This window comes from Rhinatrema bivittatum, chromosome 3 (assembly GCF_901001135.1).
Source record: "Rhinatrema bivittatum chromosome 3, aRhiBiv1.1, whole genome shotgun sequence".
NCBI classification, from domain to species: Eukaryota; Metazoa; Chordata; class Amphibia; order Gymnophiona; family Rhinatrematidae; genus Rhinatrema; species Rhinatrema bivittatum.
Window position 1 is genome coordinate 523,924,230 of NC_042617.1, and position 15,601 is coordinate 523,939,830.

The 15,601-nt window shown below is 41.8% G+C and overlaps 1 protein-coding gene across 1 annotated transcript in view; it reads left to right on the top strand.

The window, feature by feature from the left end:
* The window catches only part of LOC115088215 (interferon-induced very large GTPase 1-like), a 37,882-nt gene extending 22,500 nt beyond the window's left edge, over window positions 1-15,382 (top strand). Inside the window, exon 2 of the mRNA XM_029596257.1 lies at window positions 5,743-15,382. Coding sequence (XP_029452117.1) covers window positions 5,745-13,064 — 7,320 coding nt within the window. The 5' untranslated portion in view covers window positions 5,743-5,744 and the 3' untranslated portion in view covers window positions 13,065-15,382. The remainder of the gene's footprint in view (window positions 1-5,742) is intronic.
* Window positions 15,383-15,601: the final 219 nt, after the last annotated feature.

Sequence of the window (15,601 nt, forward strand, 5' to 3'; positions counted from 1 at the left end):
GGAAGAAACGGCGGGACGTTGGATAGGATCACCTTCATCCCGACACCGTCTAAGGGCTCCAAAAGGTGGAAAGTCCCCTTCACCACTAGCCCCTCGATGAGCACCTTATGGGTGGCGGCAAGGTTTGCCAAAAAAATCACCACCTTACCATACATCTTGCCACAGGATATGATGCTCCTGGGGCCCACCAACTTTGCCACTGCCGACGAGTAGTCCTGTGGGTCCTCCCCTGGCAGAATCGGACACTTGACCCCGTGCCTGCACCCAATGCCGGCCCTGGGCGGCGGGGCGGTCCTCGGCAGCAGGGTGGGTCTTGTGGGGAGGGGGGGGGTGGGACTCTCCAGTTCCAGCTCCTTCAGGCATCCTGTTTCCTCATGGGAATTCCCTCTTCGTTCTTCGTCCTGGTCTCCAAGTTGATGTCCTGATGTCCTCCTGTCCTTTTGTCTTCCTATCCAGAAGTCTCCGATGTCTTGATGTCTGCCGGTCCTGATGTTCTGATGTCCACCTGTTCCAATGTCCGCCTGTCTTGATGTCCGCCGTCCAGATATCTTCATCTTTGATGTTCCTGCTCTGAATCCTCCAGATGCCTTCCCTGTCCTGAGCTTGCCCCGCTCCCTCGTGGTCCACAACCAGCCTCTTCAGGCTGTGTAGAGTGCGTAGTGGACAGAGTGGTCTGTGATCAGCCCCACTGGGTTGTGTAGGGCACCCTGAGGGACTGTGCTCGCCTGTCCTCCTCTGTTATGCCTCCAGATGTCCTTAGGTTCTGGCCTCAACCAGTCCTGGGTTTGATGTCTCCGATGTCCGTGTCCTTGGGTTCTCTCGCTGCTCTTGATTGAGTGTCCAGGGTCCTGAGGTTTGCTGAAGTCCTCAATGTCCTCGTTTTAGTTCCCTGATGTTCTCCAGTCCAGACATCCTCAGATGTTCAGCCTCTTTGCTCCTTTTCTCTTCTAGCACCTCCCAATGTGCCCTGTCCTTGAATGTGCCTGGTCCTGGGGTCAACTCTTCTATGCTTCCCACTGATTCCACTTGCAGTGGCGCCCGATGGGTTTGCTGGGCCACTGAAGCCATCTGCGGCCAGATCCCATTTGGAGTAATGTCTAGATACCACGGCATCCGAGCTTTTAACCTGCTTTCCTGTTCACTCTCAAGTGCCTTGTCATGCCATGCCTGCCTTGCCATTCCTTGCCTCGTGTCATCCCAGCCTGCCTGCCTGATATCTTGCTGAACCCCGATGTCTTCGTCTAGTCTCCAAGTCCATCGTCTAGCCCTTGTTCCTGTGCCTTGCCTGTCCTCAACCTCTGTCTGGCCTGCTGCTTCTGCCATTCCCAGCAGCACATCCGAAAGGGCTATCAAGTGGCTGGAGAGCTACTCCAGAAACCAGCATTGCGTTGCTGGGTCTCTATCGAAGCGTGCAGGTTCGGCGGGGGTCAGGGCTTCTGCTCTCCAGCCTGTCCACCCGTGTTTGGATATACTTGCCTGCCTCAGTGCTTCCTCGAAGCTCTCTGCAGCCGCGCCGGGGTCCAAGGGCACACTAACTCCTTCGATTCAGGACCGCTTCTCAGCACGCCCGCAACAGGAACAACACATCTCCCATGTTCGACAAGTTCTCCGTTTATGAGAAAATAAATTATTCACAAAATTGGAAAAATGCATGTTTCATAAAATGGAATACCCCTTTTTAGGTAACATAATTTTCCAAGATGGCCTACGAATAGATCCTGATAAACTCAAAGCGATTCTAGATTGGCCACAATTGGTAGGGTTGAAAGCCTTACAATGATTTTTGGGATTTTCTAATTTCTACCGTCAATTCATTCCTGGGCACTCTACCTTAGTGGCACCACTTACGGCCATGACAAAAAAATGGGCCGGCGTTCATAACTTGACCCCTGAAGCCACCCAAGCCTTCCAAATCTTGAAGGAAAAATTCACTATGAATCCTTGTCTACATCGTCCGGACCAGCAAACCGTTCTTTGTGTAAGTATACGCTTCTTACAGCAATGAACGAAGACTTTGTCACTTGTGCTTATTTTTCAAGAAACTTTTCTCCTGGCGAAAAGAATTACGCAATAGGTGATAAAGAGCTGTTAGCAATAAAAATGGCCTTAGAAGAATGGCGCCATCTATTGGAGGGTGCCAAAGACGCGATTACCATCTTCACAGACCATAAAAATCTGACATACCTCACGCATGCACAGTGATTAAATCCATGACAGGCCCTGTGGGCTTTATTTTTCAGTCGATTCCAGTTCAATATTATGTTCCGCCCAGCTACAAAGAATGTGAGAGCAGATGCCTTATCTAGAAGCTTTCTGCCCAAAGATATTCCAGAACTGCTTCAATATATAATTTATCCAGCTCGAATTATGATTGCCGCCACCTTCTCTATTTCTCCTGGGAAAACTGTGGTTCCCAAATGCTTGAGGGAAAAAGTGCTATGATGGGCTCATGAGCCTCGTCTGGTAGGTCATCCGGGGGTTCTTTGTACCACTATTGGTAGCCACATTGGGAACAAGATACCAAGAAGTTTGTTGAATCCTGTTCTATTTGTGCCGCTCACAAGATTCCTCGGATCAAACCCTGGGGTCTATTGCAACCTCTACCCATACCTGACAAACCCTGGACCTATATTGCTACCAATTTTATCACGGACCTTCCTCTATCTGATAGCAATACACCATATGGGTCATAATAGATAGATTCTCTAAAATGACACATTTCATTCCTCTTCCTGCCCTACCCTTGGCTTCAAAACTAGCCCAGCTTTTTGTTCAAAATATATTTCATATTCATGGTTTACCCTAACATATTCTTTCATATAGAGGCATACAATTTACAGCCCAGTATTGGAAAAATCTATGCAGAAACTTTGGAATAAAGCTTGACTTCTCCTCAGCCTACCATCCCCAGACCAATGGTCTGGCTGAACAGACTTATCAGTACCTTAAAAAGGTTTTTACGCTGCTATGTTAACCAACGGCAAGACAACTGGTCCCCTCTACTTCCTTCGGCAGAGATTTGTCACAGTAATCATAGTAGACGGGCTACAGGATCTTGTTGTGTTTGTGGCATGGCTGTGGGCCCCTAGTTGCTGCGATGATGACTCCTCACATGGGGAGGGGCCCCGTGGGGAAACACAGCAATAGGCTAGACTCTCTAGTAAGCAACACAAGGAAGAAGGAAGCTTTATTGTACAGCACTAGACTGATTCCTGAAGAGCAGCAGCTCTTACTCTGGCCACAGAGTAGTCTCCGTTGGTAGCGTTAGTCAGGGCACTGATTATAGGTGCAAGGTAGATCTCACCTGATGCTGGGACGGAGGGTCCGGTAGTGGTCCGCAGGGTGGAGTACGCTGAGAATCTGGTCGGTGGTGAGACAAGCAGAGAGACTGAAGAATGAGGTACTCACAAGGCCGGTAGTGCTGCCGAGGATGTAGGTTCCACAGTAGTCGGGTGGCGAGGCATGCCAATGCTGGTACCATAGTCTGGAGGCGCAGGTAACCAGTGGGATAGACAGGAATGGGCAAGACGCTCGAGGAGCGAGTATCTAGGTGTCCTTCTAAGCAGGTTACCTGGAGAGAAAGGAAACAGGGCCCCTGAGGAGCGGGTGTCCTGAGAGTCCCTTGAAGCGAGAACCCAGAAGGGTAGGTGAGAGTGGAAGGCCCCTGAGGAACGGGTACCCAGAGCGTCCTGGAGCGAACATAACCCCGGAGTGTAGTCGGAATAGGTACGCTGAGCGAGCGTCTCAGTACGTCGAAGTAGTTGGATCGGAATCCTTGCTAACTCGTAGCAGTGTTGGAGAACGGAGACTAAGTTCCCGGAGGTAGTGACATCATGCGGTGGGGCTGCCCCCAAGGTTCCCGCAATGACATATTCAAAGGTGCGGACGGCGCACGCGCATGTGCCCTAGGAGGCCTCAGTGCAAACATGGCAAACGCAATCACCCATGCTGGTCTGGGGATGCTGGATAGGTCAGCGAGGAGAGGCGGAGGCAGCCATCTTGCTCAGAGGAGAGGAAAGAGAGAAAAAAGAGGTAAGACAGAGAGTGCAACCAACAGGCTCAACAGAAAGTAACTTAGGGCCCAATTCACTAAAGCATTTCTCCCATTCTGTGTCTATGGGAAAATGCCTTGATATGAATCAGGTCCTTAGCTGGTTAGAACTTATCCAGCTAAGTTTCAATGTATATTCAGCGGCATGGTGAAGCCACTGAACATACGCATATATATATGCACTTAGCTAGATAAGTCTACCCCGCTAAGTTTAGACCTGCTCAATGTGGCATGTCAACTTACATGCATACTAAAATGGCAAATTCTGAAAATCGGTTATATATACAAGTTATACGGCTAACTCACTCCACTTAAGATCTGTCCAGTTCACACTTACTTGTTGTGCATGTAACTTTTAGTCATATCAGGAACTTATATTGCTAAGTGGTGGCCACTGAACGTAGGCGCATATTCAGCAGCCGCTACTTAGCAGCATAAGTCCCACTTATCTGGCTAAATAGTGATGAACACACTTTGAATATCAGCCCAAGTGTTTTACTTTTTAATATTTGAGATGTAGAATGGAGCTGGTATTACTAAAACCAGTCACTTATTATATATGGACTCTTTTATGGGCTTTCAGGAGACGAAAAGAAAGATGGGGCTCCGAATATCCCAACAAGAAAATAGTTTCAAGGCAACTAACAAAGTGGGGGAAAAAAGAGGACTGGACAAGTTCTTGAAGGAAAAGTCCATAAACAATTATTAGGCTGGTAAACTTGGGAAAGCCAGTGATTATCCTTGAGAATGGGAAACAAGAAAGATCAACTACTTGTGACCCACATTGGCCACTCTCAGAGGCAGGATTCTGGACTCGATGAACCTTAATCTGACCCAGCATGGCACTTTTTTATGTTTGATCACAACACAGAAGCCTAAATCCCTTCAATAATCCCCAATATACAACCAAAGAGAGGAAACAATTCATTTGTTATCAAACCATCTTTATACTTTATTTAAACCTAGAGAACGACATCATCAGAACTTAGTGCAAGTATTTTTAATCCACTGTCTCTCGCCATGCAATGGGCCACAAACAGCATCAGCCGTTTATTCAGCACTTTAAAGTAATCATTTGATATTGTATCTCACTGCTTAACCCCATAAATATTTATTAATTTAACAAACCCAATTACCCCATATCAAAAAAATTTTTTTTGTATACATTTTGTTACTAATTATTTTAGATAAAAATACTTAGCTCCCACTATAGCGTTCCAAACACTGCCCCAAGACGGACCATGTTTCAGCTGTCACCAGCCTTCATCAGGGGACACCTTGTAACAGCATATCATTAAGACGCCTCTGATATTCATGTATTATTCCTAAAAAAACACACCATTAAAAACATCCTCACTTCACTCAAACCCGTGCTAGTTTGAACGCCGTGGCGCCATTTGTGCTGTGAAAGGGAATGACGGATAAATTGAAAAAAGAAAAAAGAAGGATTTCTTTTAAAGAATTAATGATGTTATAGTGAGTATAAGAACTGAATTGTTTAGATCGATGTGGGATGTGTCATGTGGTGGGTTTGAGTGAAGTGAGGATGTTTTTAATGGTGTGTTTATTTTAGGATTACTTTCATTATAAGTAATAATAGATTTATCAGCATTCTTCAGTAAACAAGGATACAATCTATTAGCTAAGGGTGATATTTTTAAATTGACAAACTTTTCTTTTCTCTTTGCAAGCAATGTCAAGAGAAGAGGATACTCCTGAAGATCAAGTTCTGGGGGATCCTGGAAAGGCTAAACTTGTGAAGAGACTCAGTGATGTAGGATTAAATCCAGAGTATTGGCTGCCTCAGTTGCAAGATAGATTTGGAATTAATAGTGCTCAAGCTTTGGAACACCTTAATCATGAAGATCATCTAAATCTACAATGCTGTGTACAATACTCATGGGAAAAACAAGCACTTCAAAAACTTCTTCATATCCCAGACAGAGAGACAACAATAAAGCATCTTCAAGAGCAACGTTGTGACTTACTGAAAAAGAGACAGGAGCAGGCAATGGGGACGCTGAAAGAGCTACAGCAAATGCAAAATGAAGGCAAAGGCCGATATGATGATGAAGTAAAAAGAAAAGAGGAAGAGCTGAAACTAGCCATGGAAATCCCAGCTGAGTACTGGGTACCATCTGAGAAACCTTTCATGGAAATGATAGAAAATCTGCACAGGCAATTAAACCTTATGCAAGATTCGTTGACACAGGGAGAAAATATATCTGACACAGAAGTTCTGAGATGTGCATCCGGAGGACTTGCACTGGAAGGGATTTATAAGACCAACCAACTAGAAGACTTGTTGCAGAAACGGGAGCAGCTCATTTGCATCCCAGAGGACTTCAGCCTCTTGGGTCCTGAGCAAGGGCCTGTGTTTCAACAGAAGGAATTTTCATCTTTTGCAGCAGAATCAACCTTTACAAAATCAATGGAAAAGCTGGGCTACAGTTTCAGCTGCTCAGCCAAAGGTGGCTTTTGGGGGATGAGTTTTGAAACTAGCATAGATTCTATTAATTCTTCAGAATCTGAAAACAAACAAAAATCTCACATGGCACACACTTACATTTCTACTACAAAGTACAATTACATTCCATTGGCTTCCTGCTACATTCCAAAAGGTAAACTCAGACTTTCCAGTGCAGCTCTGCAGGAGTTGAAATGTATTGAGAAGCTTTTGAGTCTTACCACAGAGACTGAGAAACAGAATATACTAATAAGGTATGAGAAGTTTTTTAAAAGATTTGGATCTCATGTCAACCAGGGCCCCCTTCACTTTGGTGGGATATTCTGGTGGAAGGCATCCTCAGAGGGCTTCAAGAAAGAGCAGCTAGAAGATATAAAAAAAATGGCATCTGAAGCCCTGAGTTCTTATATTGGGGCCAGTTACAGCGGTTTTAGCTGCAATGCTGCAGCTGGTATTGGTAGGTCACAATCACAGTCACAAGCATCTTTTCAAGGAACACAGAGGGAAACTCTCCAAAAACAGATTCAATTGTGTGTAACCAAGACAGGTGGACCAGCTGAAGCAGATTCTCTCACACAATGGAAATCTGGTCTTGTCACCAGTAACAAAACATGGAGCGTCATTGACAGAGGATTCCAGCTGGTACCTGTGTGGGACCTAATTCTGTCCAATCACAGAGAAGATTTTAAAGATGCTCATCAATTTAGTACTGCTCTTATAGATGCCTACAAAGCTATAACAAATGAAAATGTTGATGGTATGCTGTTTGGAGAGCAGCTCATAAGTGCAGTGGATGATGCCAAATCATTCTTACAAGATATAGCAAACTGGAAGGCAATCAGTGCAAAAGAACATTTAAAGAAATTGATTGATTTTAAACAGAAATTGAATGAAAAAACAGGAAACTACAGTATTTGGATTAGCATTTGTCTTTCTGATAAAGTTCTTCAGGATTTCTTGTCAAACATAGCTGAGAAATATATAAGTAATCCTGGAAATGACAGTCTTTATATTAAATCTCAGATGCGCTGTCTGATTGAGCCACACATCTACTCAGTTGAGAACTTCCCCAAATCTTCCTTTATTATGCAGTGGATTTATGACTCCAAAATACAACAAAACAAAAATGTTTCCATTTCTGAATTTAATCAGTTTATTGAAGTATTACAGAAAGCAAAGAATGACATCCAGGAAATCATTTTTAAATGTAATATTTCTGCAGAAGCAATGCATGAAGTAAAGGTAAAATCCACCATTCATGTAAGTTTGTCCTTATATTCTTTATTGAAGACTCTGAGAGATACTAATCAAATAGATATGGAACTATTACTACTCTCCCTTGCAAGGAGCTCTGGATACTGTCTGGAAAGTAACGTCTTTCGGTATCTCCTTGGATTGCCAGAAATTGATTTCTTATTAAGTAAAATGAAAGCCACTTATGAGGAGTACACTAGTCTAAGAAAGCAAAATGTTTACCGAGCTGAAGCTTTTTTGCTCCTGACTGGTTTGGTAGTCGAGGCAGAAGATAAAGAAGTTCCTCCAGAACAAAAGCAAGAACGTTTACATTTTATGACAAAACACCTAGAAGGGCACCTCTCATCTGAGGTTACTACTGTCCTTAAGAAGTATGACAACTCTGCTGAATGGAAAGCACTAGAGAAAGATTTGAATGTCCTTATATTTGAAAATTATAGAACCGAAATGAGTGAGATGGAGACTCAGCATTTATTAAAAGAACTAGACAGTGTCTGTCAAATCTTCCAACAAAATGTATCCAGATCAAAATCTAAAAATGAGCTATCAAATTCTAAAGTGAATGAAACTTTTGAAAACCAACATTTTTTAAATCTGATCAAGCGACTTGACCTTCACAAATACTATCCAAAGAGAATGAGGACAGACGACTTTCACATTATTGACCAATCATCACTATGTGAACACCAACCTTCCATAGAAAGTGAACTTCCATTTTATTTTCTGCAAAAGTTGCTGATGCTAGATCACCGAGCAAGATATTTGATGTGCAAAGATGAAAATAATGTAGAACAAGATTTAGACAATTCATTGATATTAGAAAACTTGGATGAATCCTCAGACATTGTGGATGAATTTTTCACTGATGTCAGTGAGGGAACACATGAACCAGAAGTAACCCGTCAGACACCCATACATCCCATGGATGTACAGATGGCTGTTTTTCTTTGTGCAGATAATTTTATGCGGCAGAACCTTGCAATAAAGCTTTCCTTTTGCCAATTTGCCCTCCCACTTTTGATACCAAGGCCCTGCACCTCTCAAATTGAATTCCCTCTGTGGTCCTTTCGGCAGGTTAAGAAGCAATGGATAAGTACAACAAAGAACAAAGAAGGTCCAATGATTAAGAAATGCAAAGAAAAATCAATTTCTGAAGCTCATACTCATATAGTTTCTTTCATACGGTTTGGTGACTCCCTATCTTCTAAATCTCAGATCGTGAATTCTTTGCTGAGCAAGCAAAAGCACAATATCTTTTTCCATCGGCATTGTAGAGGGAGTAGCAAAGAATGTCATCTCATGAAAGGAGTTGTAGAAATAGCCTGGTATTGTCCAGGAGGAAAGGATGGTGACAATTTTGATGATTGTATCGCATTCACCAACCTTCATGGAGATGCAAGAGAACATGATCATCAACTCCAGTTTTTACAGGAAATAGCTTCTGTCAATGTGATCCTTCTTTCAGAAACGGAACAGAATGAAAAAGGCAAACAAATTTTGCAGCAATTTTTAAAGTCTCCAAGACCTCTGATCTGCCTCTGTGCTGATAAAGAGAAAATTCCAGTTGGCAAACCTGGAATCAAAGTAAAAATAGGCATCAAGAACAAAACTGAAGCAGAATTAGTTAATGAACTCACGAGGACAATAAAATATATGCTGGCAGTTTCAAATAGTACTTGCAGCCTTGACAGATGTGTGAATATTGCTCGAAGATATGCATTCATCATCGATGAAGATGAGGAAGACTGTAAGGAAGGTAAAAAAGAGGCACAAATATTATTACATCTCTTAAATGAAAAACCCTTCTCACACATGAAGAAACATTTTCTTCCTCTTCAGGGAGAGCTGTGGCATAAATGGTGCAAGAAGGATAAGGAATTCAACCGCCTTAAAAATAAAGGGAACAAAAGCATCGAGCAGTATAGAAGTGACATTGAATCAGAAAAACGTGCTATAAGGAGGGATCAGTTGAAAAGAGCATGCCCCCTCAATGACCTAATGAAGTCACTACTTAAAATCTTAAACTGCCAATCAAATGACATCAAATTGTACTTTCTGCAGTGGTTTAGAAAGTTTATTGATGAACTGTCTCTTGATCATCTTCCAATATTACATAAGAAATATCATGATTTGTGGTCTGAATTGGTGACAGAAAAGCAACAAAGAAAGTGTGATGACTTGAAGATAAATAAAATGCAACAAGATTTAGAAGCAGTATCCTGTGAGATTAACGATTCTACGTTTGGCCTTGAGCATGTTTTGAGAGAATTAGGACAGATGTATGAAGCTGTGAATATGATAAGTGAAAAAAATGAAAGTATTTCTACCTTGCCACAAATTGCAGCTGATTTGATGATTTCTGGATATCCTATTGAACTGATGGATGGTGATACCGCACATGTGCCCTTGAAATGGATAGGAGATATCTTAAACAACCTAATTAAGAAATTAGGAGACAAAAAATTGTTTGTCCTTTCTGTGCTCGGCATCCAAAGTACTGGTAAATCAACACTACTGAATGCTATGTTTGGCCTTCAGTTTGCTGTCAGTGCAGGACGATGCACTCGAGGAGCATTCATGCAACTAATTAAAGTTGATGAAAAGCTCTGCCAGGAGATGAACTTTGACTTTATACTTGTGATTGATACTGAGGGGCTTCGGGCCCTAGAATTAGCAAACAAAGCAACACTTAATCATGACAATGAGCTTGCTACATTTGTCATTGGTATTGGAAACCTGACTTTGATAAATATATTTGGAGAAAATCCTTCTGAAATGCAAGATATTCTGCAAATTGCTGTCCAGGCATTTCTGAGAATGAAGCAAGTAAAGCTTTCACCAAGTTGTTTGTTTGTACATCAAAATGTTGGGGAAATAACAGCAAACGAAAAAAATATGGAAGGACGAAGACGTCTTCAGGAGAAATTAGATGAAATGACACAAACTGCAGCAGAGCAAGAACTCTGCAATGTAAGGTGCTTCAGTGATGTCATCCAATTTGATGTGAATACTCATATTCATTATTTTGCTCACCTCTGGGAAGGAGATCCACCAATGGCAGCTCCTAATCCCAGCTACAGTCAAAATGTTCAGGAACTAAAAAATGTCATTCTCACATCTGCAAAAAGTGAGTTTAGACACAGTATTTTCACAATATCAGCACTGAAGCACCGTATTGAAGACTTGTGGAATGCATTGCTGAGTGAGAATTTTGTTTTTAGCTTCAGAAATACAATAGAGATTGCAGCATACAGTAGGCTGGAAAAAGAATATGGTAAATGGACATGGAAACTGAGGAGTCATGTGCTCAACCTACAGGCCACTCTAAACAATGCAATTCAAAAGGAAGAAATCACCAATATAGACATACTTCTCGAAAAAAATGTTCAAGAGCAATATGATACCATCATGAAGGATCAAGAAGAATATTTTAATAAAGACAAAGACTGTGAGATACTAATTCAGTGGAAAGCAAACACTGGAAATAGGTTGAAAGAACTGAAGCAAGAGCTTATTGCAAAAACTAAGAAACAATGTCATGAAATGATTGAACTAAAGAAAAGCCAAAGGGGATTGGACCAAAATAAATCAAAATATGAGAATGAGTTGTTTAGAAGAAGTCAGAAGCTGGCTTTGCAGTTAAGGGGGAAAGAGTTAAGTAAAGCAGAGATGAAAGAGAGCTTTAACACACTATGGAACGAATGGATCACAAAGGTGGGCAGAGGTGCCATTACTGTTCAGGAGCCTAATATCGATGCTGATATAGATCAGGCAATTTTGGAAAATTTTAAAGATGTTCCTAACTTACTGGTTAGTATTGAGAATTCCCATAGACATAAGACATTTAACTTTGATCATTCTAAGCATATTGCAATGAAAAAAGCAATTTTATGGTTCAAAAAATCTTTTGAAAAATGTGATGAAGAAAACATAAAGCACTTAACAACTCATATCAGAGAGATGATCAATGAATACATTCAGAAGAAAGAAGAGAATGGTATGGATTACAATACAAGCTATATTCATGAAATACTAAATACAGTTAATGGTGAAGTAGAATCTGTGTCCTGTGGTGCTAGATTTGAGTACAAAACTACATTCAAAGCCGATTTATCTTTATATTTGTTACGACAGAGAAAAGAACGCTTCAGAGAGATGCATAAAGCTTTCCAGAGAGCAAATGATCCAGTCACATACCTCTGTAGCAAGAGAGAGGATTATTTTAACAGTTTTAGAATGTCCTGTGATGGAGCAACCTCTGTGACAAAGTTTGCTGATTTTTTATGTGGCAAACTGAGAGGACCTCTCCAGCAGAGAGTCTATGAGAAGACAGCTATAGACATCGTAGGTAAGATGACCTCTAATGAACCAGCCTTTAATGGTAATCGATCAAAATTAGAAAACTACATTCTAATATCGCTTGCAGAAGATGAAAACTTTGAGAAGTACATGCAGTACATTCACTTCCCAAAGCAAACTTTTAAAGAGTTTATTGAAAAGCGTGTCAATGATTATTGCTCAGATAAAAATAATTTAAGGCTGACAACATTTTTGAATATTTCTCTTGATTCCATCCAAAATCTGCTTCTCACAGCCATTGATGAGGCAACTAGAGTTGTTAAAGATAAAAATGGTGATGCATATTTGTGGTTGGATGAGTTTTGCAAAAGAATTGGCAATGAGCTAAGTCTTTCACGAAATGATCTCAGAAGTCTTGATCATCAAGACATAAAAGATACAGACTTCCTAATAAATGCAATGACCAAGGCACTGGATAGTGTGGTAGACAATTTAAAACAAGAATTTGCTGGAGTAACTATGGAAGCATTTAAATTGAAACCTCATGAAATATTACTCGATCAGCTGGCTGGATGCTGGAATCAGTGTCCCTTTTGCAGTGCTATCTGTACTCACACCATTGCAGGTCATGATGGAGACCACAGTGTTCGTTTCCATCGTCCTGAGGGTGTGACTGGCTGGAAGTGGTATAAAACAAATCACTTTATGATTGACATTTGTACCAGTCTTGTCGCAAGCGACTATCAGATTATATTTAGTGAGAACAATAAAATTCCATATAAAACATACCGAGAAGCAGGCCCTCCTTATTCAGGGTGGAGCATTACACCAGACAACTCATCACAGTTATATTGGAAATGGTTTGTAAGTAATTTCAGAACTAATTTAGAAGAATTTTATCAAAGAAAATTTGAAGGCAGGGGATCTATCCCCTCTCAGTGGGAATCTATAACAAAGGAGGATGCAATTTCTGAACTGAAAAAACAGGTTTAGTCTACAGCAAAATTCAAAGCTATGTTCCTCTTCATGATTCAACAAGGTTAAATGTGATTTAAGAGATACTTTTCTGTAAGTGAAAGACTCCTTAATTTTAACAGCTTTTATCAAAATAAATTTTGTATTTCCTTCCATGCAACTTAATTTAAATCAAGTTCGGTGTTATTTCTCTAATATATTACTTAGGCCTGGCTTAAAAAATAAATAAAAATGTAATGTTAAATAAAATCTTTACATATACTGAATATCCAAGTTAAATATTTAGGAATGCATGAAATAGTTTGAATTATTCTTATGTGAAATGGACACTAATTGGTGGGAAAAAAAGCACATGCATGTGCAGAAAAGAGCATATGGGAGTATATTCTATTTTCTAAACCACAAAATGTGCACATAAATCAAGGTCCAAAACCAGCTTTGTGAGTGTAAAAAATGGCTGTGTCAGGGGTGTGGAGTTTGTGGACCCTTGAGCCGCAATGAGAGGTGAGCCTTCCCGAGGGCAGGCTCCCTGAGGTCTTCGGCGGCGGGAGGCAGTACTGGCGAAGAGGACCCAACTGGAACTTCATCTTTACTAGCCCACGTTCCCCTCGGGTTGAGCCTTCGGATGCCGAGGCTGGCAGGACTTAGGCGTGGGTCACTCTCCACAAGAGGTCCGGAAGGCAGGGCGGCGTCAGACAAGCAGAGTTGGGCTGGCAGCTGGAGAACAATGTGAGGGATGAACCAGGGGTTGAGGCAGGTAGATCACAACGATGACACAGGCCAGAGGTCAGGACGGGCAACAGACAGTTAAGAACGTGGAATAAACCGGAGGTCAGGACGGGCAGCAGACAGACGAGATCCAAAGCCAAGCCGAGGTCAAGTACCAGGAAGTCAAGCCAAGGGACTCAGGATCAGGAACGCAGGAGAGGCAGGAGCCGGAATGGAAACTGCAGGACCAGGAACAGGAACAGGACCAGGACCAGCAGGATCAGGAATACTAAAGACAGCAACTAGCACACTCCAGGGAGCAAGACCTGTTGCAAAGGCAAAGGGTGGAGGATCCAACTGGGCTTTAAATAGCCCGGGCGTCTGACGTCATCTTTGGGGCCGGGCCAGTGCTTCCCACCGTGGCCCCTTTAAGAACCGGGCAATGCTGGGCGTGCCTAGAGGGGCATGCACTGGAAGCCGGGAGCTGGCGTCCTGGGCCGCATGGGTGGCCTGCCGCATTTGAGCAGCGGCGCGGCAGCCTCCCACCACCTTGAAGAATCAGCTAGAGGGGACCGCAGCCTGGTTTTCCAACAAGGGGTGTTCATTGTGATACTACCACTAAAATTGTGCAATCACAGATGAGTAATGCTTGCTATTGTGGACAGAGGTGGTATCTGGGTTTACAGCAGGGTCTGCTTCCCGAGTTGGTGTCATTGTTGTGCAATTTATGGTTGCTGGCGAGTATCCATCTGAGGTTCGGGGGCTGCCAGTAAGCCTGTGCTATTTTAAAACTTGCCAATGTGACGCGCATAAGTCTTTTACTTGCATATTTTTACTCCTATTCAGAATCACACCAGAATCACACCAGAATCCTATTCAGAATCTGGTGTGATTGTAAACATCTCAAAAGTGAAAAAACAAATGACTGGGTGGAGGGCCTGAGTGAAATGGGAGGGGGGCGGGCTTTAGGCTATATATCCAGGAGGGTCTTAATGAACTACAGATGGACTGAACAAATTGGTAGACTAATCAGTAAAACTGGTAATTTCATTGCCATGCTTGTTATAAAATTCCCTGACTTAACCGTGTAAAAGCCTACTTATGGGATTAAATGCACCTAAATAACATGCATACATTCTATTCACGTACTCATTTAAAATTGGAAGTAAAAATATGTGAGTATATCACAGTATTATCTGACTAAATTATGACTTTTCTGGCTAAGTAGCGCCTTGCTGGACAAATTGGAACGTATACGGATAAGTAGCAGCATTTATCCGGTATATTCCAATTTCTCTGACTACTTAGCACTTTTCAGCCTTATCTGGCTATTTGTAGTTACTTAGCCAGATAAATCAATATTGATCCAAATAAGTCCGAACTTGTGCAGCTTGTGGTTTTTATATGCACAAGCATGTGTTGGCATATATGTACTTGTATTTTATAAACTGCGTATACCATACATTATTCAGTTTGAATTATCTTTACATTAGATGTACACTGAGGTTAATGCAATATATTATGCTGATAATGTAAAGCTGTATTGTATCTGTATTGTAGTTAGTGAATTTAACTGATGATTTACTGGGTAGAAATGTTGTACTTTCCTGCATGCAATAAACTGAAAATTTGGCAATTATGAGTGTCTTATTGGAATGGGAGTAAGTATAGTCATTGCTTGTCAGGGTTTTACCCTACACAAAAAGGAACATAAGAAATGCCATACTGGGTCATAGGGATGTGCACACATTTTTTTTCTGGTTCGTTTTCGGGTCCACTCCCCGAACCGGAAAACTTTTCATTACAATTTCGGAAAAACCCGAAAAAACAAAAAACCCCACCCAACC